This window comes from Epinephelus fuscoguttatus, linkage group LG17 (genome assembly GCF_011397635.1).
Source record: "Epinephelus fuscoguttatus linkage group LG17, E.fuscoguttatus.final_Chr_v1".
Classification (NCBI taxonomy): Eukaryota; Metazoa; Chordata; class Actinopteri; order Perciformes; family Serranidae; genus Epinephelus; species Epinephelus fuscoguttatus.
The window spans coordinates 38,140,728-38,168,148 of record NC_064768.1 but is presented as its reverse complement, the minus strand read 5'-3'; the positions used below and the strand labels follow the sequence as shown (position 1 = coordinate 38,168,148).

General features: G+C 42.3%; 1 protein-coding gene across 1 annotated transcript; it reads right to left on the bottom strand.

Moving 5' to 3' along the window:
- Positions 1 to 477: 477 nt before the first annotated feature.
- Positions 478 to 27,421, bottom strand: nt5c1aa (5'-nucleotidase, cytosolic IAa). Its single transcript, XM_049602093.1, has 7 exons — positions 27,275 to 27,421; positions 20,832 to 20,876; positions 14,792 to 14,959; positions 13,610 to 13,739; positions 9,230 to 9,352; positions 3,328 to 3,512; positions 478 to 1,523 (listed from the first exon to the last, which is right to left on the bottom strand). Exons 1-7 carry the CDS (start codon positions 27,419 to 27,421, stop codon positions 1,167 to 1,169), a joined length of 1,155 nt encoding a protein of 384 aa, XP_049458050.1. The 3' UTR covers positions 478 to 1,166.

The following is a 27,421-nucleotide window of genomic DNA, read 5'->3' as shown; positions in this document are numbered from 1 at the left end:
GCCTACCTGAGTATTGTTGCTGAGCGTGTCCATCCCTTTATGACCACAGTGTACCCATCTTCTGATGGCTACTTCCAGCAGGATAACGCACCATGTCACAAAGCTCACATCATCTCAAACATGACAATGAGTTCACTGTACTCCAATGGCCTCCACAGTCACCAGATCTCAGTCCAATAGAGCACCTTTGGGATGTGCTGGAACGGGAGATTCTCATCATGGATCAACTGTGTGATGTCATCATGTCAATATGGACCAACATCTCTGAGGAATGTTTCCAGCACCTTGTTGAATCTGTGACACCAAGAATTAAAAAGGAGGTCCAACCCGGTACTAGCAAGGTGTACCTAATAAAGTGGCATGTGTATGTCTAAACTGAATTTTGTTGAGATATTTTACTCCTGAGCAAAGTATTGACCCGACCACACTGCTGATATGGGTTTAAAATAGTGTCTTCATTGAAAGTAAGGCACCAACTGAAACTTATGGCTCTCTGTATTTGTTTCGTACTAATACAATAGTACATAATATTACTATCTTCAGTAACATACAACACATTTTGTATCATTGCAAACAATTTTACATTCTTGTGAAGTCAAACTTTGACACATAAACTTTAAATGATGACTCTTGTGCTACAGTACATCACTATAATAATCTTTATATCTCTGCATCGTGTTCATGGCTCATTTAATGCCAACATACAGTGTCGTCTCTGTGCTTTACTCAAGTTATGTAAATATCACTGAAGCCATTCATTCAGTATCCTCATGCATTCGCTGACGAGGTGTCTTCTTTATGAAGACAGGTAGTAGTGAGAGAAGTAGCGGGTCGCCATGGCAATCAAGCACCTTTGAATTTCCCATATACCACAAGATCTGACAAACACATCAGTACTGAGTCGACTGGAGATTTGACATAGTGTAAAATGCTCCACCCAGACCTGTTTGTAACTCCTTGCATGATGGCACTGAGACTGTTTACATGTGATCAAACAAACTCACAGTACAGTTGCTACATTCTGGAAATGATGCATTTCCACATATAATTCAGTACAAGTTCATGTCTCCATGCTCTGAAACTTCTGAGCTTCACTTTGCTTTTCTCTAAGATGTTTCTCCATCCCATAGTCCTTCTGTTGTTATTGGCACCTGAAGTCCTGCTGTCTACTTCCCCACACTAGTGTTCTGTTTGGCCGTATGTTTCTGTGCCACACCGTAGGGCACGTGGGCAGCAATGGTGCCCATCTCGGCCGCTCCCTCCACATGAAACATCTGATCATCAAAGTAGATGTGAGGCCTGATCTTTTCCAACATGGGGCCCTTCGGTGCCCCTGCGAGGAACAAGGCCTCGTCGATCTCCAAGCCCCAGGCCCTGAGTGTCTTCAGCGCCCGGATCCCAGAGCTGGCCGCGCTGCGAGCTGTGACCAAGTATGTTCGGATGGGACAGTCCAGGCGCTGGCCTTTGGCGTAAAACTTTTTCTGGAGCTTCCCCAGTGCCTCCAGGAAGCCCTTCAGGGGGCCCTGCCACAGAGGAGGAAAGAGATGATGAGAAATCAGTGTGTTCTTTTGTTTCAGTGTTTTGTTTTGTGTGTTTTACACCTGGCATCATCAGGTCTCCAAATCTATATACTCGTGTAGCATGAGCAAACTTCAGCATAACTTCTTCTCAAGCCTGCATAACTCAAAGCTAATTTAAGTGCTGGTTGAACAATGCATCAACTGACAGTCTGAAACCATTTATCATATAATGTTGCACAATTCATTCAAAGAATTATCAGTTGATTACATTTTATTTCAAGTACACCTACATGATCATTCATGGGTGATTAGGGCTGCACGGAAATGGCATTGCAGGGCTACAAAGGCAAGTAAGATTTAAAGCTTTCTCTTTAAAGGGAAATTTCGGTTTATTTCAACCCGTCTCCTATCGTCCTAAATTTGTTTCAAATGACTAGTGATATAGAAATAATAGTTAGCATGTTAGCCGTTAGCCTAGATACAGCGGGGGCGCATAGTAGCATCAGACCTGTTATAACGTAAGTGAACGGGCAACCTTCAAGTGCAAAGTTAGTCCACTAAACAAGCTTTTTTTCCACAAAGACCGCCTCATATCGTTAGGATAAATGACAGAGAACATATAGAAAACGACATGTAAACATGTTGTCTTACCTTACCGGTGTGCTGCCATGTTTGTTTACCATCTAGCTCTGCTTTCCAAAGCGTAGCCGAAATATATCTCGCGAGATCTAGATAAAGCCCAGCTGGATACTACTCCAGGCGGAGGTGTCTCGTCCTTGGTCACATCCAGACCTTGAAAATAAGGCTGCAACCGGTCCCATTCCTTGCAACAGAGGCATTCCTCTTCTGTGGGGAAGCTCTTCATCAGTGTATTCTGGCTCAAATAAATAAGGGCGGCCATCAAACTCTGCAAAATCATATTCCTCCTCCACAAAGTCGAAGTCTGGCAAAAAGTCAGCAATTATTCTATAAATCTTTCATAAAATAAATGAATGAACTTTTCAGGCTACTGTCCAGTTCTGCCTTCCAGCTGTTGCTACTTGTTCTCGCGATATTTCGGCCGCGCTTTGGAAAGCAGAGCTAGATGGTAAACAGAAGAACTTTGTGAAATTGAAGAACGGAGGAGGAGAGAGAGAGACGCAACAGGTAGAGGATGAGAGAGGAGGAATGGCTGCTGCAAGGCTGCGTAGCTCTGGAGATTGGTGGTGTACCTGTGAATGCTGTGCCCCAGTGCCCACAGAAGAGGAATGCCTCTGTTGCAAGGAATGGGACCGGTTGCAGCCTTATTTTCAAGGTCTGGATGTGACCGAGGACGAGACACCTCCACCTGGAGTAGTATTCAGCTGGGCTTTACCTAGAGCTCGTGAGATATATTTCGGCTGCACTTCGGAAAGCAGAGCTAACATGGCAGCACACCGGTAAGGTAAGACAACATGTTTACATGTCATTTTCTATATGTTCTCTGACATTTATCCTAACGATATGAGGCAGTCTTTGTGGAAAAAAAGCTTGTTTAGTGGACTAACTTTGCACTTGAAGGTTGCCCGTTCACTTACGTTTAACAGGTCTGACGCTACTATGCGCCCCGGCTGTATCTAGGCTAACGGCTAACATGCTAACTATTATTTTTATGTCACTAGTCACTTGAAACAAATTTAGGACGATAGGAGACAGGTTGAAATAAACCAAAATTTCCCTTTAATTACTGTACAAAAAAACATGCTCATTCAGGGATAGAGTGAAATGCAATCTGCACTGTAATATATTCATGACGTCAGCACAATGACCTCCAGTGAAAACCACCTACATGATCCAACAGCGTGTCCTCATTGTCCCTCTCATGTTCAAAGAACTTGTCCAGCCCGTGGGCCTTGAAGATGCGCTCCGATTCATCAGAGAAGAGGACAGCGTCACCATCAAACGCCACCCTCAGCTGGGACTCTGATACCTCCGTCAGCTTCTCTGGCATGAACATGGTGGCTGCTGCGATGCCTGGACACAGACATCAAAGAGAAAGAATAAGTTCATGGTGTACCCCCAGATTGACAGAGAGTGTTTGGAAATACTCACGCACTCACAAACTGGACCATTCATGAATTCGGAGCACTGTTGAAATGTACCTTTCAGTTCAGAACGCCACACTCTGACAGCAGCAGAGCACCAAGCGGAGTGAATGTGTGATGAACTTAATGGATATTACTTCATGTAGACATAGAACGCTCTGTTTCTTGGAACAACAACACTCTTATTTTAGAGTTGAGCGTCAGATTGGATTTCCTAACGCACCCAGAGTATAGATGTAGCTGAAGCTGTCGCACTTTCAGTGTGTTTTCAGTTCAGGGAAGTTAACTGCAACATTTTGGTACTGAACTTCAGAATATAATTTCCAAATCTATGGTAGTTTTCACCATGCTGCAAGGAAAGGGCCAAAATGACTGCTGAGTTTTAAAAGATTAAATCAGCTCATTGTCTGTCTGTGGTTTAAGTGTTTTGTAATGACTTTGTATCTTTGTTTTTACTGACCATTTGTCTGCTTTTTACAGTGTTGTCTTTTGTGTCTGGTGAGCCGAAGACAAATTTGACCCCTGGTGGACAATCTTACTATCTTACTATATAATGACGAAAACTCTGTGTGTGTCTGTTCCATGTTTTTCTCCTCACTGACTTGGTCAATCCATGTGAAATTTGGCACAGTGGTAGAGGGTCATGGGAGGATGCCAATGAAGCAATATTACATCAATTGGCCAAAGGGGGGCGCTATAGCAACCCACTGAAATGTCAAACTTTGAATGGGCATATCTCATGCCCCGTATGTCATAGAGACATGAAACTTTGCACAGAGATGCCTCTCCTCATGAGGAACACATTTGCCTCAAGAACCCATAACTTCCGCTTATATAGATTTTCCACCATTTTGAATTTTTTGAAAAACACTTCAAATGGATCTCTTCCTAGGAAGTTTGAGCGATCTGCATGAAACTGGGTGAACATAATCTAGGGACCAATATCTAAAGTTCCCTCTTGGCAAAAGTTGGAAAACTTCCTAAAACTGAGCTTCTATAAGGCAATGAATATTGTGGAGGGCGTGGCTCATCACATAAAGGTGTATAACATCTCAAGGGTTTCACCCATCACCACACAACTTTGTAGGCATATGACCACACATAATCTGAGGGGACCCCTCCATTATTGAGCCCATCAAACAAAATGGGGGCGCTAGAGAGCTCATTTCTTATCTAGGCCTAACCGCCATATGGATTTTTACTAAACTTGGTAGATATGTAGAACAGGACGCCTCAAGGTGACTGGAGAAATTTAACTCTAATTGGCAACTGGGTGGCGCTATAACAACAGAAAAATGCTTACAAATGGCTAAAATGCGACCGATCGCTGTGGCTCCTCCTGTGGACCAATGTTTGGGTTTTTTTCTAATTTTTGGTATGACTAAGTCATGGTATGGTATGCTGTACATAATCACAGAAACTGTCAGTCAGTCATTCTGTCTGTCCCACGTTTTTCTACTCACTGATGTGGTCAATCTATGTGAAACTGCACATAGGCATTGAGGATTGGCATAGGTAGAAGGTGACAAAGCTACCAATGGGTATGGACTAGTAAAGATATATTCTGTTCTGTTCCGTCTAAAAAGTTTGTTCGGTTGTATTAAAGGTTGTATTAGGAGTTAGTTATTCAGTTTACTGTTGAGTACACTGTTTTATTGGTTAAAATCTCGTTATAGATAGCATTAGCATGATCCCAGTTAACCCAGTTAAGTTCCAGTGTTTACTCACTGTTAAATCAACGTCATATACCATGATTAAATCACTGCTGAATTATGTTTTGATTTTGAAAGATGAATCAACGTTGATTTCACAACACAAACATTGTTTCACCATTGAAACATCTTTCTGAAATTTCAATGTTGATATATAAAAAAATTGCCAACCTTTTTACAACCATCACAATTTAACAGTGTTTCAATGCTGAACGTCAGTTGTATGCCAGCTGGGTTAACCACAGCTGTAAATGCACCATGCTAGCAGTAACTAAGTAAGCTAGCAGCTAGCGTTAGGATTATCTCCACCCATTGGTCCAAATATTTGACTTCCAAAATGTCAAATTTGAGGCTCCAAAACAAGAGTCCACAAACCAATGGGTGATGTTAACGTGGTTACTTCCACAGTCTGTAGTTAGAGCCACCTTTCACTTTACTTCCTGCTTTGAATAGACCAAATCAGCAAAGTATTATTGATGTTGTTGCAGCTGCTGTGATATTAATGCTATTTAAAACACTCTCAGATCAGATACTAGTGATGGCCTTTAGCGTACAGAAAGTGTTACATAACAAGAGGCTTCGCAGCTGATTGAGACCTTTCACGTAGAATGTCAAGGACACTTCCTTTGCTTGAGTCTTTTGAGTGTGTGTGTGTGGGGGGGGTTGCTGGTGGGTGTATGCTTCACAGAGTCACTGCATTACTGACATGAAGCGTGTAAGTCACATGAAGTCACCTTGAGAAGCATGTGGTCATGCTGTGATCAGTCAGCTCTCCAGTTAATTTTCCTTCAGCCCTCTTTGCACACAGGCTGTGACACAGGAAAAACAACACGTCGTTTCGTAGAATCAGTTAGTTTGAAACTGGTTTCTTCTATTCTGGATCGGCTTTGCAGGATTTTCCTTTTAGTTTCGACCCTATTTGCTCTATTTCAGTATGAGCTCTTCCTTTCTGACAGCAATAATAATGCAGCATGAAATGTGCTGCACTGAACAAATTTAAACCATCAGAAGCGGTTGTCACCTCAAGTCCTGCAAATTTCACATCAATGTATTCTGTTCCCAGCTCCTTGTCAGCAGAGCATTTTAACATCTTGTATTTCTTTGGCAGGAAGCAGCCCATGTTTTCAAATATATATACATATTCAGAGCCACAGCCAGAGCAAATGGGATGTTACAGCCCGCTGGTGCTCCCTTTAGTGTACGCCTTGATGTGCCATGACACGCGGGAATCCATCAAGGGAACACAGAGAGGGGAAATCATTAATGTGTCGGTTTATGATAATGAGACTAGCATCGCACAAGATGTCAGTCACCTCTGCTCAATATGCAAACAGGACAGAGAGAATTTACTTGCAGCTCATTGTGTGTGTGAGAATTTAATAGCATCGCACTTCTTTCCATTTAAATTGAAGTTTAAAGGCAGTACTGGAGTTTTCCCCCAACTGCACTTTGCAATTACAACTGAGCTTATGATAATACTAATAAAACTAAACAGGCATGATAGAGTGTCTGTCTGAAGTCAGCATTGTGTTTGAGGCAACATATTGTCACTTTGCTGGAAAGAAATATAAAGTTATCTTTAACATCTCTAGCTAACGTTAGCTAAAGTTAGCCTAACGTTAGCTCCTAGCTGCGTTGTTCATCATGTCACCTTGTTTGCTGGGAGTTCATTAGCCTATTTTGTTCTAGTTTTGTACTTTGGTGATGGTACATCATTGTTAGCTGTTGTCCAAAGGGCTCTAGTTAAGCTAACGTTAACTTCTGGAGCTTAGCTTCATTAACTTATCTGTAATGGCAGAGATAACAAAGGTTGGCAAACGTTATGCTGAATGATTCAGTGTAAATACTGTAGCACCAAACTAACGGAGAGACACTCTTGGTAAAGATGGTAAAAAGGCCGTTATCCTTTTCTCATATTCTGAGCCAAAAACCTTAACTTCAGTGGCACTTTAACTTGTTGTCTTTGATGGTGACGGCAACCAGATGCGGTTCACAAGCGTACACTGTGACCTGTAAATTGTGGCTTGTAATTTAAGCTTTTCATCGACCTTCTCAACAATAAAATGATGAATATATCCCTCCAATGTGTAGTTTAGGCCCTTTTGGTTACTTCTCAATGACATCTGATTGTTATGTCCCCAAAAATCATCAATTGCCTCCTGTGAAATGCCGTGTACTGTGACACCTGCCATAGCGCCGGGCACTGAATGTTGATAGTTTGTCCGAGTGAGTGGAGGGGGCGTGGCTTAGCCATAGGTCAATTAACTAAAAAAGAAAGCAGAATAATTGTTGACATTGTATGTCTCTGCAAACCATTCATCTGTAACCTTTGTATGTAGCAGATATGTTCAAACTTTACACTTTTTTAAATTAAAATTATCTTTTAGGGCTTCTTTATTGCCTTTATTACAGCTGGAGAGTGAAGGGGAAGGGGGACAGAAAGATGGGGTGTCACTAAGCAAAGGGTCACAGATCGGATTCTAACCCACTGCCAAAGATTCAGCCTACATGGTGGTCTGCAGCTCTGCAGCTGTTTCTCCTCGGTGTCTCCAGCCTGTTCTTAATCCCAACTCATCAAATACCACCACTTTGTCAGTAATGTCATTGTAACTGATGCACACAGGCACCTTATACAGTGGTATGATACGCAACGTCAGTTTTAGAGGCAACAACCCAGCGCTCTGTCAATGGATGTTGGCGTCAAAGGCACCTTTCTCAGCAGTATCAGATATGTACCAGACATTGGCAGTTTGTAACAACTGTAACATAATAAGTGAGAAAGTGTATATAAGGAGGGGCGGGAGGGGAGGTGGATAAGTCAGAAAAACTCTGGACATTCACCTGGGAGGCTGCTGTTCATTTACCGTAGGAATTTTAAGACAAATCATGATGTTTTTTTCTAACCCAGACCATGTGCTTTTGTTGCCTAAAGTTAAGGAAATAAACCTAAAAATGAAGAGTTTTACCTGCGATGTAAGTTTAATCTTGAAAAGACACAATTAAGTTCACAAGCGTAAATTGACACGCTGTCCCCGAGCATCCAAAACTGACATGAGAGGGGACCTAGCACATCACATTCTTACGTGTATGTCCACTGACAAAGCGGCAGGATCGTATCCGTGGTTTGCAAAAATGTACAATGCCAACATTTTATTCTAATGACTAGTCTGACTCTTTTGCACAGTAACAAAAACAGAGAGAATGTGAGGATTTTATTTTTTTGATTTTTTTTTTTACAAAGAACAAACCATGCAGCAGATTACGGCCCAGTCCTTGTTTCTTACATGTAATTAATCATGCGGCCCAGTTGCCAGAAGAAAATGTTGGCATGGTATGTTTCTGCAAACCACAAATGCAATGAATTGATGTTTCATATGTATCATATCAACGTTTCTAAAGCAATGGAGTATACGCTGACTTTGTCATTTGGAGGTGGAGGGGATGGCGCATGGCGTGACACCTGCCAAGCTGCAGACCATTGTTTGAGACCAGCAAACAACAAAATTGGTTGGTTTTTAGCAAGTTACTGTAGTGTTTCCAGCGGTTTCTTAGCCACAGAACGTGGGTTATGTTTTGGGCAACCTGTTGCTGTTTCGCTCAGTGTCATTCACGATCCAAGTCAACAACATACAAACCTTCAGTGGGCTATCATAGGGCTGATATTGTGTAGTTTGAACCTGGCATAAATGTTATATCCTGACTGTGATCCAATGAAACATGGTAAGACTGATAACTGGGACTGTGCTTTGCAAATGTTACCATGATGACTTGTTTATCTTGCAGTCGTATCACTTTTCAGCTTTGCAGCGCTGTAGGTCATCACCTCTAATTCTTAGGTAACAGATACCTCACAAAATTAAACTTAATCTTTCTAATCTCTGTCTCTCTGCGTGTGTGTGTGTGTGTGTGTGTGTGTGTGTGTGTGTTTGCTCACCTTCAGCCAGTGCCTCCCTGACCTTGTCAGCATCAGCTGACAGGTAGAGGTTGGTGTGCCAGGCCTTCAGGTAGCCAATAGGACTGCTTCCCCCCGTCATACAAAACCTCTCAATAAACAAATCTGGAGACAAGAACAACAAACAAGAACAAGGTTTTTAGTTTCAGTGTCAGTTTCATCCCGTGTTAAATGTCAGCATGCAGCACATTTGCAGCGTAACACACCCAGACACAAAGTGACGGAATCACAACAGAAACCTCCGTATGTCACCCAGGAGCTGAAGCTCTAAATCTGTCATGGAGTCACAGAGGGTGAAGTGAGAGGAGGTGGGTTAAGGACATGGTGAGAGGATTAACTTACAAAGACTTAAAAGGTGTAGAGGGTTCAAAGAGGGGGTTAACTAGCAGGGAGAAGAGGGGACTGTGGGAGGGGCGAGGCTGTGCAGAGGAGAGGAACAGGGAATGACTGGTGGCTGAGTGTCTGCTTGCTTTTTGGCTGAAGAAGGCTCTTCATTCAGCAGAGGAGAGGTGGTATGTGGAGAACGAGAGGAGACTGATATTAGGTAATAAGATCCATGACTACAGAGCTGTTCAGGTAAAATGATCTGATATTTATGGAGGAACAGAGCGAGAGGCCACGGGAGGATCGTGTGGAGCATTAGACTAATGTCAGGATGGAGATGTGACAGAATGTGTTTCAGAGCTGAGGGCTGTAACAGAGTGAGAATAGGTGAGTGACACGTAAGATAGATAGCGATATAGTGAAAGAGAAGGTTATTGTGAGTGGGAGATTGATATGCTGATTGTCTGATTGTGAAAAGAGAAATGGCGAGGTTAAAGCATTTATTCAAAGCTACAGCAGGAAAGAAACTCGTCTGAGACAAGGACACTCCAGCAGTTTTATACTGCACCTCTCTAAAGATGAGAGACTTTTTAGAGACATAAATAATAAAGAATCGTCAAAATTGATGCAGCTGAGGCCAAAATGTTCTGACTTTTTGTCCTTCGTATCAGTCACACCTCAACAGCTGGAGCCTACATTTCCCATAATGCAACCAATGCAACCAGGATATTTTCAATAGATCCCTGCAGCTAAACACTCACGTTTTTCAATCTTCACGACCCCAGTTTGTAACACTTAATCCCTTTGTATTTGTTTATATCTGTTACTTATTGTGAAGGCCACTCCTCATGTGTCATGTCTTGTTGTACTCCCTGTCTTTAGCCCTTTTTAAACAGGAGTTGTGCAAATTTGCAGGAAAGCCCAATCAGTCTTCTTTCAGCATTGGCAGTATAAAAACAAAATCAGGGAGTGCAGCAAAATGCCGCCTACCTACTTTTGTTTATACAGAATGTGCCTTTTTCGGGGCAATGGGGGGCGTGAGCAAGTAACAAAACGTGCAGCTCAGCGTGTGACGTAAACAGTGACGTGGGAGGGAAGCCGCGGCTGGTAAGTCGGCAATTCCCTCGTAAGTCGACCCGTTCTTCACTGTCCCCGTCATCTGACAGTTAATGGCCTCTTCGTTTGCAAGGACAAGGAGGGCGCGCAATTCCTTGTCTCCCCAGTTGCTCATCTTTACAGTGTCTGTCAGGTTTGTGTTTCCCTCTTGCTACTAGCTGCTCGCTAATTCCTGCTATCAGCTGTTTCCTGTTTATCCACCGCCAGTGGCTCGCACGTGCAGCGTCATCAACAGCTCCTCCCACAAGTCATCAACAGCCCCTCCCATTGCGGAAGGCTGCCTTGGTCTGTTTAAACTAAAAGGGTTCCGGCAATATGTCTACCCTACGAGGCGGAAAATTGGGCACCTCGGATCAACTCGCCTTTCTGTCTCTGTGTGTCTAAACACTCGCAGCTTGCCGGCAAAACAGCCCAACATTCGCGGGAAAACCTGGCAGTGTAAAAGGGGCTACTGTCTTTTTCCTAACGTGTTTTCATTACCTTAGAATGAGCCGTTTATATCTATATAGGAACGGGTCTTCTGCCACAGAGTTCGCCATGTTGCTCTAACCACAACGGACCAAAAAATGACTCTAGATAGAGACATTCACGTTTTTGCCTCAGCCACCCAACATAATTGGCTCATGGGAGAAGTTTTAGTTCTGTAATCTCACCACCAGATGCCACGAAATCATCCACACTAGAACTTTAACGCTCACTTTCTGTCCAGTCTGCTGACCTGTTTTTGCATTAAGCCCTTCCTTTCTGAACTTTGAAATGTGACTTAAGCAACTGCAACATTTAGTTAAACTACTTGTTTAATTACATATTGTTTATTCCTCCCCAAAACTGGATATATTGTCTAACTACGAGAATGCAGGAATAGCAATAAGCTTAATGTTAATCCCTCAAAAATAAAACATGACTCGTCCCCAGAACTACATGCTTTATCACTAAATGTCTTCAGCTGTTTTACCTTCATCAGGGTGCTAACAGGTAGCTTTTCCCCAGCTGCCATTTCATTTAACGATATAGAAGAAAATGCAACATGAGCCACCATCTGAGGACTGCGTCCAGAGGAATGTGAGCTCATCAGCAGTACACTCTTGAAGGATGGATTTAATGTTTTGAACATCAACTTACTCTATTTGGATTTGCAAAAGTGCAAAGTAGTGCAGTGCAGTTTTAAAAGAAGTACAAAAAGACTCGTGGACACAAAGACAGACATATACAGTATGACTCATAGAAGGCAGATGGAGACTTAAAGAAACGGAGGAACAGAGTTCAAAGTAGCGACTGTCCTCTACAGATTCCCTTCATGGTTTATTCAGCTTTGTAGTTGGGCCCTGGTGAGTTTGGCCCCCGCCCTATACTGCACCTCATCATGTCAAACCTCCCGAGTGTCCCCTGCCTTTAAGACAGGACGGAGCGTGGGAGTCACTTGATGGAAAATCTCCTCACCATTGATGTCTTTGTATCTTTTTTCCCCCCCTTGCAAAAATGTTTTCATATAATCTGTCTTTGTATGTTTTATTTGCTTGTTCAGAAGATCTAAAACATGGTAATAGGAAGGCAGGAAATCAGCAGGACTGCAGAGACACAGCCTCACTGTTAACACTTGACAGCCAGGGGTGTGTGTCAGTGTGGGCTTCTATGCATAACGACGCATATATGAGCTCATGTAGTGGCTCCAGTTTTGATTTCCATAAATGTTATCACATGAAATCTCAATTTGCTGCACACAGAGGAAATTACAGGAGCTGCCAGTCATCGTGGCCCTTGGGTCCTCCATGTTATACATGCAAAGCAGATGAATTAAACTGTCGGCGGGCATGTTTACTTGTCATTTGCAGCCATGCACCAACTCTATACATGCCCCCAGTAATCCAAATGCAAAGAGAGAAACTTTATACCTCGGCTGTTAAAAATAGCCAGTGTAAGCAGGTGATGAGAGGTGAATGATAATGTTTCTCTGAGGCTCAAACACATTAATAGTTTTTTCCTTAATCATTTTTCATGACCCTGTCACCCATGGAGGTCCATCGCTGGCAGAGGAGCTGCATGAATGATGGTCAGCAAACCCTTATCTCCGTGACATCAGAAAAGCCATGTTTGCATTTAGCTCTGTAGGAAAGGTCGGAGGTCAGCAGACTGTTCTAATGCACCGGGCCCCCTCCTGCTGGGAGCCACCAGAGAGATCTAACATGGAAGCATCTGGAGGGTCGTGTGTTGCTTTGGTGGCTCCGCTCAGACCTGTTTTTGTTTCGTCCCCCTCAGATTATTTTTACATCCTGAAGGACGTAATCTTGATCTGACCCCGGAGTGAAGATCCGGGGACATGAAAACACATGAGGAGCTGAACAGGAAGCGGTCGGTGACGAAGACGTCATCACAGGGTCTGAGATTTTCCTGGGAAGGGTCCAGTCAGTCAGCTGTTCACACACTTTGCTGTTTGTCTCTCAACTTAGTTTGCGTCAGCTTCAGTATCTCATTACATCAGAATATGCCTTTAAACATCTAATACAGTGGTCAAGTTTTGTCTTTCTTTTTTATTTTAATTTAATCTCTTCTATGTCATTTCATTTAGATTCTATGTTTATGCACAATGTCAGTTTGGCTGCACAGACAGTGAGGTAATAATCTTGTCAAACTGAATTGTAAGTGTCTGTGTAGCTGTTTGAATCTGATCTCGTACCAAGCTATCAATGAGCTGCACCGTGACAGGAAACTATTTATAGCCACAATCCTGCCTGCCACACTGTATCATCTGATAATGCCACTGAGGGTCGCCACAGTCATAAATTTTCAGATTCTGCGTAGCGGGGCTTTAACCTGCTGCGTTATTGCCATTGCTGTCTAACTCTGGAAAAGATGCTAAGTATAAAGCACCTATTTTCTCAGCTTGATACACACGTTTAAAATTAACTCTCTTGTAAAACTTACTGTGATGGTTGATGGTGTTGATGAGTCGGATTCCTACGTGGGCATGGTTGTACGTCACCAAAACAATGTCAAATAGTTCCTCACTTTGTGGGTACAGCTCCCGCAGACGGGCGTTCACTGCCTCCAGAGCCTGTCAGGATGCAGCAACTCTCAGTGAAGGAGCTCAGGACAGGACAAAATAAATGTGCAGTCTGCTAATTAAACTACGCTGTATTTGCAACACAGTCGCCAGAATAAATGAAGGCATTGTTTCTGTTTGTTTCTGCAAACCACGTTACACTGGTATGTTACATTTTTATGTTGTAGCAGATTTGTTAAAACTTTATGTGTCTTTACATTTCAACAACACTGTGATTAACATGTGGTTAAGTTTAAGCACAAAAACCATTTGGATTAGGCTCACAATAGCCGCTCTTAGTGGTATTATCCCAGCTGGAAATGCAGCAATGTGTCCGTAAAAAATATAACCACTCTTCATGGCACTGTTCTGAGGGAAATGCAGTGGTGTCTTCATGTTTTTCCTGGTACTATCCCAGCTGGAAATGCAGTGATGTCTCCATAAAAATCCAACCACTTTTTGTGACACTGACTCAGCTGGAAATGCAGGTATGTCTTGTAAAAATTAAACTCTTTTTAAGACACTATCCTGGCTGGAAATGCAGGGATGTCTCATAAAAAGATAACGCTTTTTATTACACTGTCCCCGCTGGCAATATAGCAATGATGTTTCGTATAAAAACAACTGCTTTTTCTGACACTATCCTGGCTGGAAAATACAGCGCTGTCTCGGTAAAAAACAATTGCTATTCATGGCATAATCTGGGCTGGAAACACAGCAATGTCTTGGTAAAAAATAGTTGCTTTTTGTGGCATTTTTCCCAGCAAAAACATGCAACAGGTGACTAAAAAACAGCAAAGTTTGGTGGCTAAAAAGTCACTAAAAATGCATTAATGACTTACAGATGTTTGTGTTTTGTTGGTCTCACACAGTGTTCTGTAGCTTGGCAGGTGTCACCACCTCACAACAAAGTCAACCCCTATACTATGTTCCTTTACAAACTTTGAAATGATACATATAAAATGTGAGATTTTCGTGGTTTGCAGAAATGCACAATGCCAACATCACCATCTGGTGACTGGGCTGGGATTTGTAATGTGACTGTGTGTTTGTGTGACTTTAACCTTGACGAAGGGGAAAGCAGGTCCGGGGGCGAAGGGTTCGTTCTCGTGTTCGATTTGGTACCTCAAATATTCCTCCACCCCTTTCTGCTCAAACACCCTCTGCTCTCGCTCGGTCCGAAACAAGACCCGAGAGGAAACTGCAATGGTCACTGCGTTCTCTGGCTTTGGCTGCAGAAAAAAGGAGAGACAAGACAGAAAATGTTGTGATGAAGAGGAGCAGAAAAACAGCAATGAAAATGAGCAAGCAGTGATGACCCATTGAGATGATGAGTGGAAAACACAGAAGGAGGAGGGTGAAAGCTGTCAGAGGAATGGATGAGCCTATATTTACCTGGGGGGCAAAACTAAACCCTGCTAATAATACCTTTTATTTTTACAAGTGCTGCTGTTAGTTTTTACAAGAGGCCTGCGGGTCATTCAAACTTTATTTGATGCAGTTAAAGAAATTGTTAAAAATCTCCACATCACAATACATGCTGGGCAACATGCAAAAACATCAGAAGTTATCTGTTGATGCTGTTGCATTACAACAAACTGTATGAATGCAGATCTATAATCAACGTTTGGTCATGGAGTCTCCACGTCGAGCTATATCATGAAAGGTACCCTGCGTGTGTTGGTTGTTGACCTTCTGGGTCACCGTGTCACCTTCGACCTGTTACGTGAACTGTCTGTTTTCAAAATACACTTCTGTTTTCACAGCTTCACAGGAGATCTACAGTTTGCCGACAGTCTCTTTCACAATAAACACACTACGTCAGTACAACACTGCCAACTGACTTTTTTCCTTCAACAACAAACGCACATGGTTACATTTAGCCAACACTCACATGGTTGGGTTAAGGAAAAAAGAACAGGCTTTGGCGTTACAATTACACAGGAAGTGAACACAGGTCCAACAGCCTCCCAGGTGGTTGTTGGACCCATCCACAGCCCCTTCCACCCAGCCTTCTTGGACTTTTGCCCTCTTATCTTACGTTGCTGTCCAGCTGTGTTTCCTCCTGACGCCACTGGGCATCCTTACACAATAACGCCGACCACTGTGTATCAAGGATGGCTTTTTTCGTCAGTGTCTGACGCTGGAAGTCACTGCCCAAGCTCAGGTATTTGACAACTTCTGAGTTATTAGCACTTTTCCTTGGACCGAGTACCCTCCAAAACCCTCCCACCAGTATCTTAAAATAAGTCCTGTAACAGTAAATAACCAGAAAGGATTGAACCCCAATTTGAATGTTTAATACCGTATTAGAAAAGTATTTTTAACAATGTGTGCAACTAATATGCTGTGAACTGCAAATTTAAAAAATGAAAATTTCAATATGCTCCCTATTTTAGGGGACGGGCTGTTTAAGCAGCCCACAGAGGGAACTGATGAAGTTGTATGTTTCTGCAAACCACTAGTATGTTACATTTGTATGTTTTATACGTGTCATATCAGCGTTATGAAACTAACTGCCAAGTTGCAGACCACAGTTTGAAACCAACAAACAACAAAAACGGTTGTTATGTAGCAAGTCATCACTGTTTCCAGCAGCTTTTTAGCCACTAAACATGGGTGGGTTTTTTACGACCTGTTGCTGTGTTTCATAACACAGTGCTTTGTGTGCCTAATCCAAACAACACAACCACAACGATGTTCAAACCCAAAGATACCTAAAGGTATAACGTATGCGCTACATGATGATGTAAAAATCTAATGTACCCATGGTTTGCAGAAATGTACAATGCCAGCATTTATCCTAGCATGGTTTAAGACCAGCTGGTTTCGGTCTTAGTGAAACACAAGCTGGTACTTGTGATAACTTTTTGAGGTCTGCACAGGTGGTTATTTACATTGGCTACAAACTGGGGTTGGGTGGACAAAATGTAAAAATGACAAACATGTTCTACCCCAAAGTTTAACAGAGTTACTGTTTATATTCTGGGCTGCTGAGTTACATCTACACACTACAGGTACATCTAGCTAGCTAGCTCCCAAACACGCTATCCCAACAACAAGTCTTTGTTAAGCTCAAAGTATTCATGTTTGTTGAGACTGTGTCAGAGATCTGATAATCATCTCTGTGCTTATTTTAGAGGCTGTTGGCTGTTGGCTGTTGTGTGTGTGATTCTTATCATAGACAATTCCTCCACGGACTCTAATGGACTGTGCTAGATGGCGCAGTGGCCTCTTGTTGGGCTCATGTTGCCTAATTTGTGTGTTTACGCTTGGGTGCTCGTGTTTAAAAAGGGGAGGGCAGAATTCTTGTGGGGGCAAGTGGCATTAGTGCCAACAGCAGGCAGCTGAACTCAGACGATGTCTGGTTGGTGGGAAGAGAAATGTGAGGGGGCCGAGGGGGCTTTAATGTGCCTGTGAAAGTTTGTGTGTATGTGTGTGTGGTGGGGGGGATGCACCAGTGCACCAACATTGCCTACATGTGAATGATTGCTGCTGTACAGGTTATCACACACACATGCAAGTATGGTTAGTTTGGATCTTAATCGTGCATGTATCCTGTGATAATGTAATAAGATCAATCTAATAATAGAGATGATGTCGGCTGTTTTATTGCTCAGTAGTACAGCATATCAGCACAAACATTTATACTGGCAGTAAATAATGCATGCCCCTGAGTCAATGTGTGTCTGCATCCAGTGTGTGTGTCTGCAGTGGGGCAGGAGTCATAACACACATGCATGTTTGTGTCCCTCTGGCTGTGTGTGCTGGTAAATAGGCCACAGGCCTACAGGGGCACTGATTCACTGGGCCTCTATTTAGCTTTATTCCATCACAACACCACTGCCTGCTGACATGTCACCTACTTACCTGGTAACACACACACACACACACACACACACACACACACACACACACCCCAGGATTAATCCTGACCCACAAAGCACGAAAGATCAGGTAGATACATGCATACTGTACAAACAATATAAGTGTTGGCTTGTGTCATATTATTTTGCATTTTTAAAAAACACATCCTATAAGTTTTCAACGTTCCCATTGGACTCAATAAATTAACGTAAGGAGAAACATAAATATATATATTAGGGCTGCCCTTTGACCCGGTGCGTCATTAAAGGCCACAGTGGCTTTGTCACATGATGGAGGCAGACAAGACGACGCTGCTCGGCCCCGTGACTGGAACATTTAAAAAACACCCAGATGGAACTCTTCATAGGAGCACCGTTCTCTGCAGTTTCTGCAGGAAGGAATTTTTGTATCATCTGAGAACTTAAAGCCTGAAATATCACCTCAACACAAAGCAATTAGCAGCGAACGTGGAGGTCTGAGCTAGCTAGCTCTGATGCTAGTGCAGCCTTGTCACATCGCACTCGATCAGACGGTCAGACGCAACATGTGACCAACTAACTAACTCGCTGGACTGATGATTGACAGGACTGAAAATTGTCAGTCCAAAGTCCAGCATCTTAAATACGACACATCTAACAAAATTAATTTATATTGAACATTTAATTGCTTGATATATATATATATATATATATATATATATATATATATATATGTATACACATATTTATATATATATAAATATATGAAACTAAGCTTCTGCCACAAAAAGACACACAGCACTTCCCTGCAGGTTGTTCTGCTTCTATCCAAACACAGACATAAAGGCTGGTGTTAGCACCACACACTGATAAGAATAGCTTTATTTTGTCACCAGAGAGAGAGAAGTGCTCCCCAGGGCGCATGTGAAGGTTGTTATTTGTCAGAACTAAATTAACACACAGGACCTTCAAAGTGAAAGAGTGGGGAAGGGGGGTAAAAATAATTCTCATGCACAGAAGTACACAAATGTGGAGCTTTGCCCACTTTTGCATATTTCATAACAATAGTTGGGCTTCAGTGTAAATGTAGCACAAAGTGTAACCAGCTTTTCAGGAAACTGGTCTGCAATTTATGCACTTTTTATTAGCTACTGTGCCACTGCAGAAGAGGATGCAAAGAAACAAAGAAAAATAATGGGTTTGTAATAACAGAGAGTTCACAAGACAATGAAGAATAAAGAGTTCTGATCTACTAATATTATTATAAGTTCTGCTAACAGCATGTGCACACGAGTGAGTTAAAAGCCAGAGAAGACAAAAGTTATTGCAGTGCCCTATGCAATAACAGTATGTCACAAAGTTTTCATATGTTGTCCTACAAAAAGCAACACACCCAAATTTGTACATATCCCACTCATATTGAAAGGCTGTGATCACGAAACCAATGTGTTGTGGGCACTGAACAAGGAAGCAGTCCTGACCACTTGTAAGGGGGCAGGTTGGAATGGCGGACGGGTCACAGAAAAAAAAAAAAAAATTAAGCTTGAGACTTTCTGTTGGAGTCGCACATTCAGACCTGTGTCAACTTTGTCATTTTTCATGTTTCTTTTCCTAAACCTGACTATTGTAACCATTATTGCCTAAACCTAACCTCTGAAACTTTAGGTTCATTACAGAACTGTACATTAAGGATGTAACGTTATTCATTTGGCACAAATTTGTAGGATAACATATGAGAATTTGTTGCACAACTGTATGTCATCATTTATTGGCTGAATCTGTTTCCATTGCACTTTTACTTTTTATCACTACACCAACTTTTCCAGCTCCCCCAAGAGTAGAAACTTTTTTTTAGATATTTTTTCAGGCATTTTTAAGCCTTTAATTGATAGGACAGATGAGTGTGTGGGGGGGAGAGAGAGGGAGTGACATGCAGCAAGGGGCCTCAGGCTGGAGTTGAACCCAGGCCGCTGTGTTTCTTATTGGTTTTTTATCCAAATTGAAAATGCAAAAACCTACTTTCACTCTCAAAATTAAGGAAGTCAGAAAGACTGCTTTATCAATAGCAAAGTGGGTTACCTACTCTCTCTGGAAGGAGGCTACTTAGCATGGTTTGCTAGCTTCCATTTAACAAGTGTATGAGTGTTACATATCAGCATGAAGGGTCCTCCAAATGTTCAATGTTGTAAAGGAAAAGATGTGCTAAACGCTGATGGTGTGTAACCAGTGCCGTATGGGCTTGTTAAAGAGGACGGAAAAAATGTTTGATACCAGTGCAGGCTTCACAAGGCTGAGACATCTTTCAGTTATCAGCATATGTGTCCTAGCAATTTGCTATTTTAGGAGGAGGATATTGAGAGGTGGACCGTTTCAAAAAGTAGGATGTCTGACTAAAATAAATGGTGGATCAGATACATGCCCAATTACACACGGACTGTTGTAGACTCCACCAGTTTCTCCTCCTCATCCACAGTCCAAGGCAACCGTGACTTGTCCACATTCTTGCACCTCCCTGGAGTCCCCTCCGTGTTTATTGTACACACGGTTTGCTGCTTCCTGTTTGGTGCTGGAGAGAGCGCAGCTATTGGCTGTTCACAACATGTACGAATTCAGTATTTGCATGAGCCAAGACTAAAAACTTAAGATAATGCTAAACATGTTTGATTTTAGAAAGGAAAAGACTGCAGACGGTTTGGACTGAGCTTTATGACCACCTGACACCAAACGATTGAGATTACAGGAGCACTAACTGAGGTAAAGCTCTCATGATTTTACTCCAGCATTGGAACAGCAGATTTGTCCGAGACAGAGAAATTGCCGGCATCACATAAATATTTCCAAAAGCAGTTTTTTGTGTTTTAAAAATAGACAAATTTTCCCCGGTTTATATTTCCTTACACAAACTCTCTTTTTTCTCAGACATGTCTTTTCTTTCAGCCTGTAGCAGAGCTTAAAATATGTTCACTAATATTAAAATTTAAAAACCACAGGAGCACGAGGACACACATTAGAGAGCCATAGCTTTCTGTGACTTCATCAGCTCAGTCCAGCCTGTGAGTATCCAGAATCAACATGACAGCACACGTGATGATGCAGTGGGTCAGGTTGTTGGTTAGTAGAGTGGGTGTGTCCATGATCATGCAGGCACATCGACAGTGGTCACAGAGGAGGTTAAAAGAAGGTGAGAAGGCAGCGGTGATGGTCATATGGTAGCCATGAACACAACCTATGACCTCACAGGATGATGGGACATACTTACGAAGAACACGCCTCCCTCCACCTTCCGGGTTCGTCTCCCTGTCACCTTAGCAGAATGACAGTTGGGTTTTATTTGTTGGGTATTTAGAGAGCATTCATTCACTACTGAACTTCACTGACTATCCGTCCCACCCAAAAATCACCAACACATTACAGAATGAGATATTTTACTTCAACAGAATCTTTAAATATTGCCTTTTGTCTGACACAATGTGCTGCGTAGTTTGTGATGGAAAACCTGGGTCTTCTTTACGAGCGCTGCCCAGAAACAGCCTTGCAGATGTACGAGACCTTTGGTGCAGCTTATCCATTAGAGTCAGTTTACTCTATGAATAACATGTCACACCGTCTGGGAGTGATCCCAGAGGCCAGCGCTGTGCTGTGATTTGATACTGGGAGTGTTAACAGCCTGCCCTCTCTCAGTGGGCCTCTTACCCACTGGGAATGCATCGATCACACGGCTCCTCTGCACAAGAAACACACATGATCACCTCCTACTTATTGATCTGTGTGGTGGCAAAGAGTGTGTATAATCAACCCTGCAGGAAACTAAACATCCATGTGTGGAATTGCACCTTTATTTATTGTCCCATAAAGCATCAAACAGGAAATTGTGTTTGAACCTTACCCCTCCTCTCTTCCCCACCTTACACATTAATCCTGTCAGAGCTCTGCCAGATCAGCAGGACTGGTGTCCATGCGTAACCCAGATCCATGAGTCATGTTATTTAGCTTTACTTATCTGAGGCGCTGAAACATCGCCTTCACTCATTCAGGAATATAAAGCAGAGACGTGGACAGCGACTTCCAGACAATAGACAGAGACAGAGCAGAGGGGAAGAAATAAAGAGGTGAAAGTGTGGGCAGAGAGCGACAGAGTGGGGAGGTGAGAAGCAGTGGTGGGTGGGTGGAGGGGGGGGCTGATATTTATAGATAAGTAAAAGGCCAGTGATGATGCAGGCTAGTCAGGCCTTGGCAGATATGGTAACACATGAGTGTGACCGAACACTCGAATAACAGCGACGTTAATGTTCTTGTTTGTCTGAAATCAGGCCAGTATCACGTGGGCTGTGAGTCATGGGGATCTCTGCTGGGATGTGCTCCATACAGTAACACATATATGTATTAGCTGAACCATATTTGTGACACCATGAAGGACAAAGTAAGGCTAATTACAGTTACTTTAATGCAGAAATAAGGCAGTAAAGACACCTGAGGTTTTGTTTGAAGTATGGGAACAAAAGTTGAGGTAAAATGAAAAGTAAAACGTAGCTGGCAGATTTGATAGCTAGCTCGCTAACTAAGCTAATGGAAATCCATTTAGAAGATATGGAAAAATAAAGGATCAGCATTTCTTATACAGGGTACAGCTAGTTTTCCCACAGATGTATAATAATCTTGGATCCCAAGATGGCACCTATCCATGAGCTAACTCGTCAAAAAAGGTTTCTAGCTTCTGTGACACACAGTCCAGTGAATATGTGCCCTGCCCTCGACTTCCCTCTTGGGTCATAGATTTTACATTTCTTATTGACAATGTCATAATTTATCTTGGTTGCAGTTTGAGGTGTCCTGTCTAAACTTTTACAGACATCTCTTTTATAATCATGGCCTGTGGGGAAAATGCTTTTTGGGCAACAGGAGATTTTTTCGATGCAATACATTTACACAATGTCACGGATAAACATGGATAAATGCATGAAAAAAAATCATCACATATCACCTCTGATAATGGTTTATTCATTTAAAAACACATTGTGCTCGTTTAGCACACTATTTCATGTAGTTTTTATCTGCTGGAGGGTCGTGTAGGGGAGCGTAGCGAGACAAAAATAGAGAGTTGTCACGCGGCAGACGGGGGTTGTCGCGCTGCTCCCGTTGCCAGTGGAGCCGCTGTAATTGATTAACGGGGGCGAGCTGCTACGGGACTCGTGCTGCAGACTGTCGCGCCGCTGACGTGCCTGGTGGACCCCGGCCGTAAGTATGATAAAGTAAAATGTAAGCCAGCTATTCAACTCCACTTCACGTTCGCTAACATACATCACATAATCAGGGCTTTTTTTTTTTTTTTTTTTCAAACACAACATTCCCACAGTACAAGGCTCTTTAGGAGACTGGTTGTGTTTGACAAATGTTGCCTAGAGTCTGGCTGAGGTTGCTGGAGTATAAACTGCACTATATCAGGCGCTGAACTCTGGTAGCACACAGGCTCGGCTCCCACACTGTAGGAAACTACTACACAGTGGACCTTAAGAGAACCTGTAGCCCTACATGACACAGTTAAAGAGGCAACAGACAGCATCTTTTCCTAAATATATCATGATGAAAATAATGTGGGTTGCACAGGGTGGTGGCCACAGTAAAATCAGACTATCAGCGTTTACATAGGTTACTTAGCGGCTTTGCAATCTTTGCAATAAGCTTCTGCCACCGGTGCCGAAATTTTGCGGGAAAAAAATCTGCTTCACGGCAGGAAACGCGTCATGTATTGCAAAATTGGTTGGTCAGCCAATCAGGGACTGGAGCTGGTCCTTATGAGGAGTTGGGCATGAGATAGTTGAGTCACGAGCACAATGGCAGACGGACAAAGTTTGGAGACAAGTGAAAAACGGCCTAGCAAAAGAAAAGGAGCTCCTCTGTGTGAGGAGGCAAAGAAGAGCAAAAAGGAGAGTGATAAAAGAAGAGGAAAAACAAGAATAAACCTCAGTCAGGCGTTCAAGAGATGGAGGGAGCTCCGTGACCAAAGAGGCTTCAAAACCCATGTCCAGCTAGCTTTCTTTCTAATGGATCAGTAAGTAACACGGCTAAATGTTAGCTAGACCAGAGAGGACTGGACTGTACTGGCTGCTAGTTCATTCCTAGCTGGCCAGATTGAACGCACATGAGAAGTGCCTTTAATTGAATATAAATGCTACTTAATTACACCGACCTGGCAATTTATCGTTAATTAAAATTATATAACTGAAATGAAAGATGTGTTTTTGTTTATCAATCAGGCCTGCGTTTTGAGTAACAGCTCCCATTACTAAAACAGTTTAAAATCTTCTATCATTAGCCCATATTTATGTTTCTCTTCAGTAGCCAATTATGTATAATGGAGCTCTCATTCATCAAATGTGTCCTTGCTAAAATCACTAGAATCACATGTATGGTCCACAGTGTCCAACAGGCTGCAAGGAAATGCATGTGTAGGAAGAAAACGGGTGGATTGTGATGTTAAAAAAGGCCCCAAAATTTACGTTTTTGACACATATTTAGTATCTATCAAGACACAATATAAAAGTGTGGGAACTGTAACTTTTATTTCACTGTGTCTTGACTTTGTACCATGACAAAATGATGTCATCACGGCCTTATAACTGTCATATTACCATTTAATTTCAACATTCATTGGAGTAAAAGCCTGATAATCTGTGATCCATTACCTCTGATGAATAATCACATGCAGTATACACTAATGCTCTCACGAAGGCAGAGATGTATGTGCTATCCATTAGTATCATATCTTTATTACGGTGATGTAAAGCAGTGATATTTGGGGCTAAGCAGTATCAGTGCATGTAAAGGATGTTTACAGTCTGAAAACAAACCACTGTGGCTGCACTAATCCTCCAGCAGCAGAGATTACTCATCTTTTAGCTACTTTTAGCTCTCGTACTTTTGCCCTCAGTCACCATTATTCTGCTGACTCTTTCAATGTTTTTTTAAAATCCTGTTTCTTCTTGGAACACATTCTCACTCCGCTGCTGTATGTTTCAGTTTTATGAATGTGCAATAATCCTGCACATCACCCCTGATTCCCTGCTAATGCTGCCATGTGCTGTACAGGATGTTGAAGTCCTGCAGCGCAATAAACAGCACTGAACCCTGCAACTGAGAGTCTAGGTCTCTTTTAATTAAAGGGACAGTTCTCACCAAAATCAAAAATACATATTTTTTCCTCTTCACTGTTGAGCTATTTATCAGTCTAATAGTGTGTGCCAGTAAACCCGGAACTCCAACAACAAAAACTTAAGTGAGTTTCAGGTTTTGTTCTACGACATAAAACACGTAAGTAAATACCCTACTTGTGAATTTTGAAACTTTTACGTGTTGTAAAAAAGGCAGTTGCTAACAAGTTGCTCAATACTGAGCTTGATACAAAATGTCATCACCCCTGAACAGACGAGAGTGCTGGCAGTCCGCCATTACAGCTTCTTATTTAGCTTAAACAGTCCGATTTCCCCATTATACAATGTTTTTAAAATAAAGCGTCCAAAATCAGTTGAAAGCTTAGTGGCGGTGACGTCAAGAGTCATGCGACTATGGAGTAGTCATGTAGTCCGTTAAAGCCTAACGTTAGCTTTTCACTTCTGGCGATCACATTTAAGCTTCAAATGCGGTATGAAAGGTGTTCATATGTGAAGATTATCTCGCTGAACAAAACCTGTAAGTATCATAAACTTGTGTTAGCCACAGAGCTTATTTTCTGACATAATCCAAAACGCAATGCAAAAATCACATTCACTTTCTCTTCCGGGAACCAGCGCGATGCTAAACTTCCGGGTTTTGACGTCAGCCCTGGCACACTCTATGGACGAAAGACTTGATGACCTCATGACAGCGTGAGATGTAAACATTAAATGAGCCGTGACTTTAGCTAGCTCAGTGGTGCTAGGTGAGCTAGCAGTAGATGCACGCTTCCTTCTTTGCAATCGCAAGTGCTAATATCGTAGGCAACTGGACTTGCTTGCTTTTCTTGAAGACGTTTCACCTCTCATCCAAGATGTAGCTACTTGGATGAGAGGCGAGAAACACAAGCAAGTCCAGTTGCCTACGATATTAGCACTTGCGATCGCCATGACCTGGATGACTGAGAATCTTCACCGACAAGTTTCCTTCTTTGCAATGTTATGGTTGGGAATAGTTCAATAGAAAAAAATAGTTCCAACATGAAACTGCTCACAACAAGATCTGTGGATTATCTTGAGTGACCAGGTCATGATTTCTGGAAAGAGACTTGGGTGTTGAGTTTTTTAAACATATTTTGTTGGTGCTCTGGGCACCACATGTCGAATGCCATCTCGTAGAAATGTTACAACACCATTTTTTCCTTCTCAATACCGATTCCAGTGCCCAAACTTGTGTATTATCCAATTTAATAATATCAAAAACTACTAAGCCAGTATGGATGTTAAATACTTTCTATCACTGTATGGCATGGCTCAGGTTAAACCCTTTGTAAAACATGAATACTTAGAGAGAATGAATGCCATGTTGCCAAATTGCTGACATTTTGCCAATGGCTAACATTCCACTATTTACCTGACATCAACTCTTCTTTGCTGCTCTTAAACAGTAGTTGCCACAGTGCAACTTGCTGTGCAGATGTGAATTCTACTTCAGAGTTTATTAATAAATTACATGGCATCAGATCAGTGCAGAGATTCACATTTTTGCCAATGCTCTATCCATCATTTTAGGCAGTTAGGGTTATTGGACGCATGTCTGATACCGCTATCAGTGTCAGAACAAGTCTGCCATTTCTCCTATTATATTTGAGAGAAGGCAGGCATCTTTACAGGCAGTATCTCCAACACTTGGCAACCCACGCCGAAACAATCTAGATTAATAAATAGCATGAGGGGTAAGAGGAAAAATATGTGGTTATGATTTGGGGGTGAGCTATCCCTTCAACGTTCTGCAAACTGGACTCTCACTTCTCAGAAGTCTCTCAGAAGTAAAGTTGCTCCGGAGGCAGAATGTGGAGCCACTGATGGAATATCACCTCAGTTTGGGAACTCCAGCTAAATCAAAGTAAGCTACATTTGCTTTGAATTCACTTTCACTGGAGTGTCAGCTGAAGATATGATTTATTTCGCCACTACGCTGCTGTAGAATTCAGTTACGTGAGAAATATGTTCATGTATAATTTACTGTATGTTGTTTTTTAATTTGCTACAAGTTTAGTTTCATGCTTAATTTGAAATACAGACAATAATTTGGACAAAATCAGATATATCTGAGTCTTTAGACCAAAGTCCAGTTAAAAATCTAGACAATAAGTGATAGAGGTGTCACACATTGCATGGCTATTAATTGATTCTGAAGAAAGTAAATTACCACTCTCCAAAATAAAATGTTTCTGTGGCTTATGTGTCCGCCATTAAGATTCCACTCATAATTTGGAAGACGGGTGTCATCAGAGTTTGACACCAAGCTATGTGCCCTCACACTCTCACCTTATCTAACCCCTGGTCCCTCGTGTGTGAGGTTCACTTTAAACTGTACGTAGGCGACATAAATATCTGACTCAAAAGACCGAGCCGGGGAGAGCGGGAACAGGACAGATGAGAAGAGAAGAGGACTGAGGGATCTAGGAAGTAAATTTGTTGTCCGGTAAAGAGGCTTTTGCAAACACAGACAGGATGTAGCAACATTTATGAACGGTCAGTGCAGACTTACTGATTTTGGCTTGGTGGTGAGGCCCAAGTGCTGCTGATCGAACTCTTCTTTCTCTTCCCATGATCCTCTGCTGTCTCCGTTGGATGAAAGGGAAACTTTGAGCTCCTTGACCTGTCCGCTCATCACCTGCACAGGGTCCAGACTCAT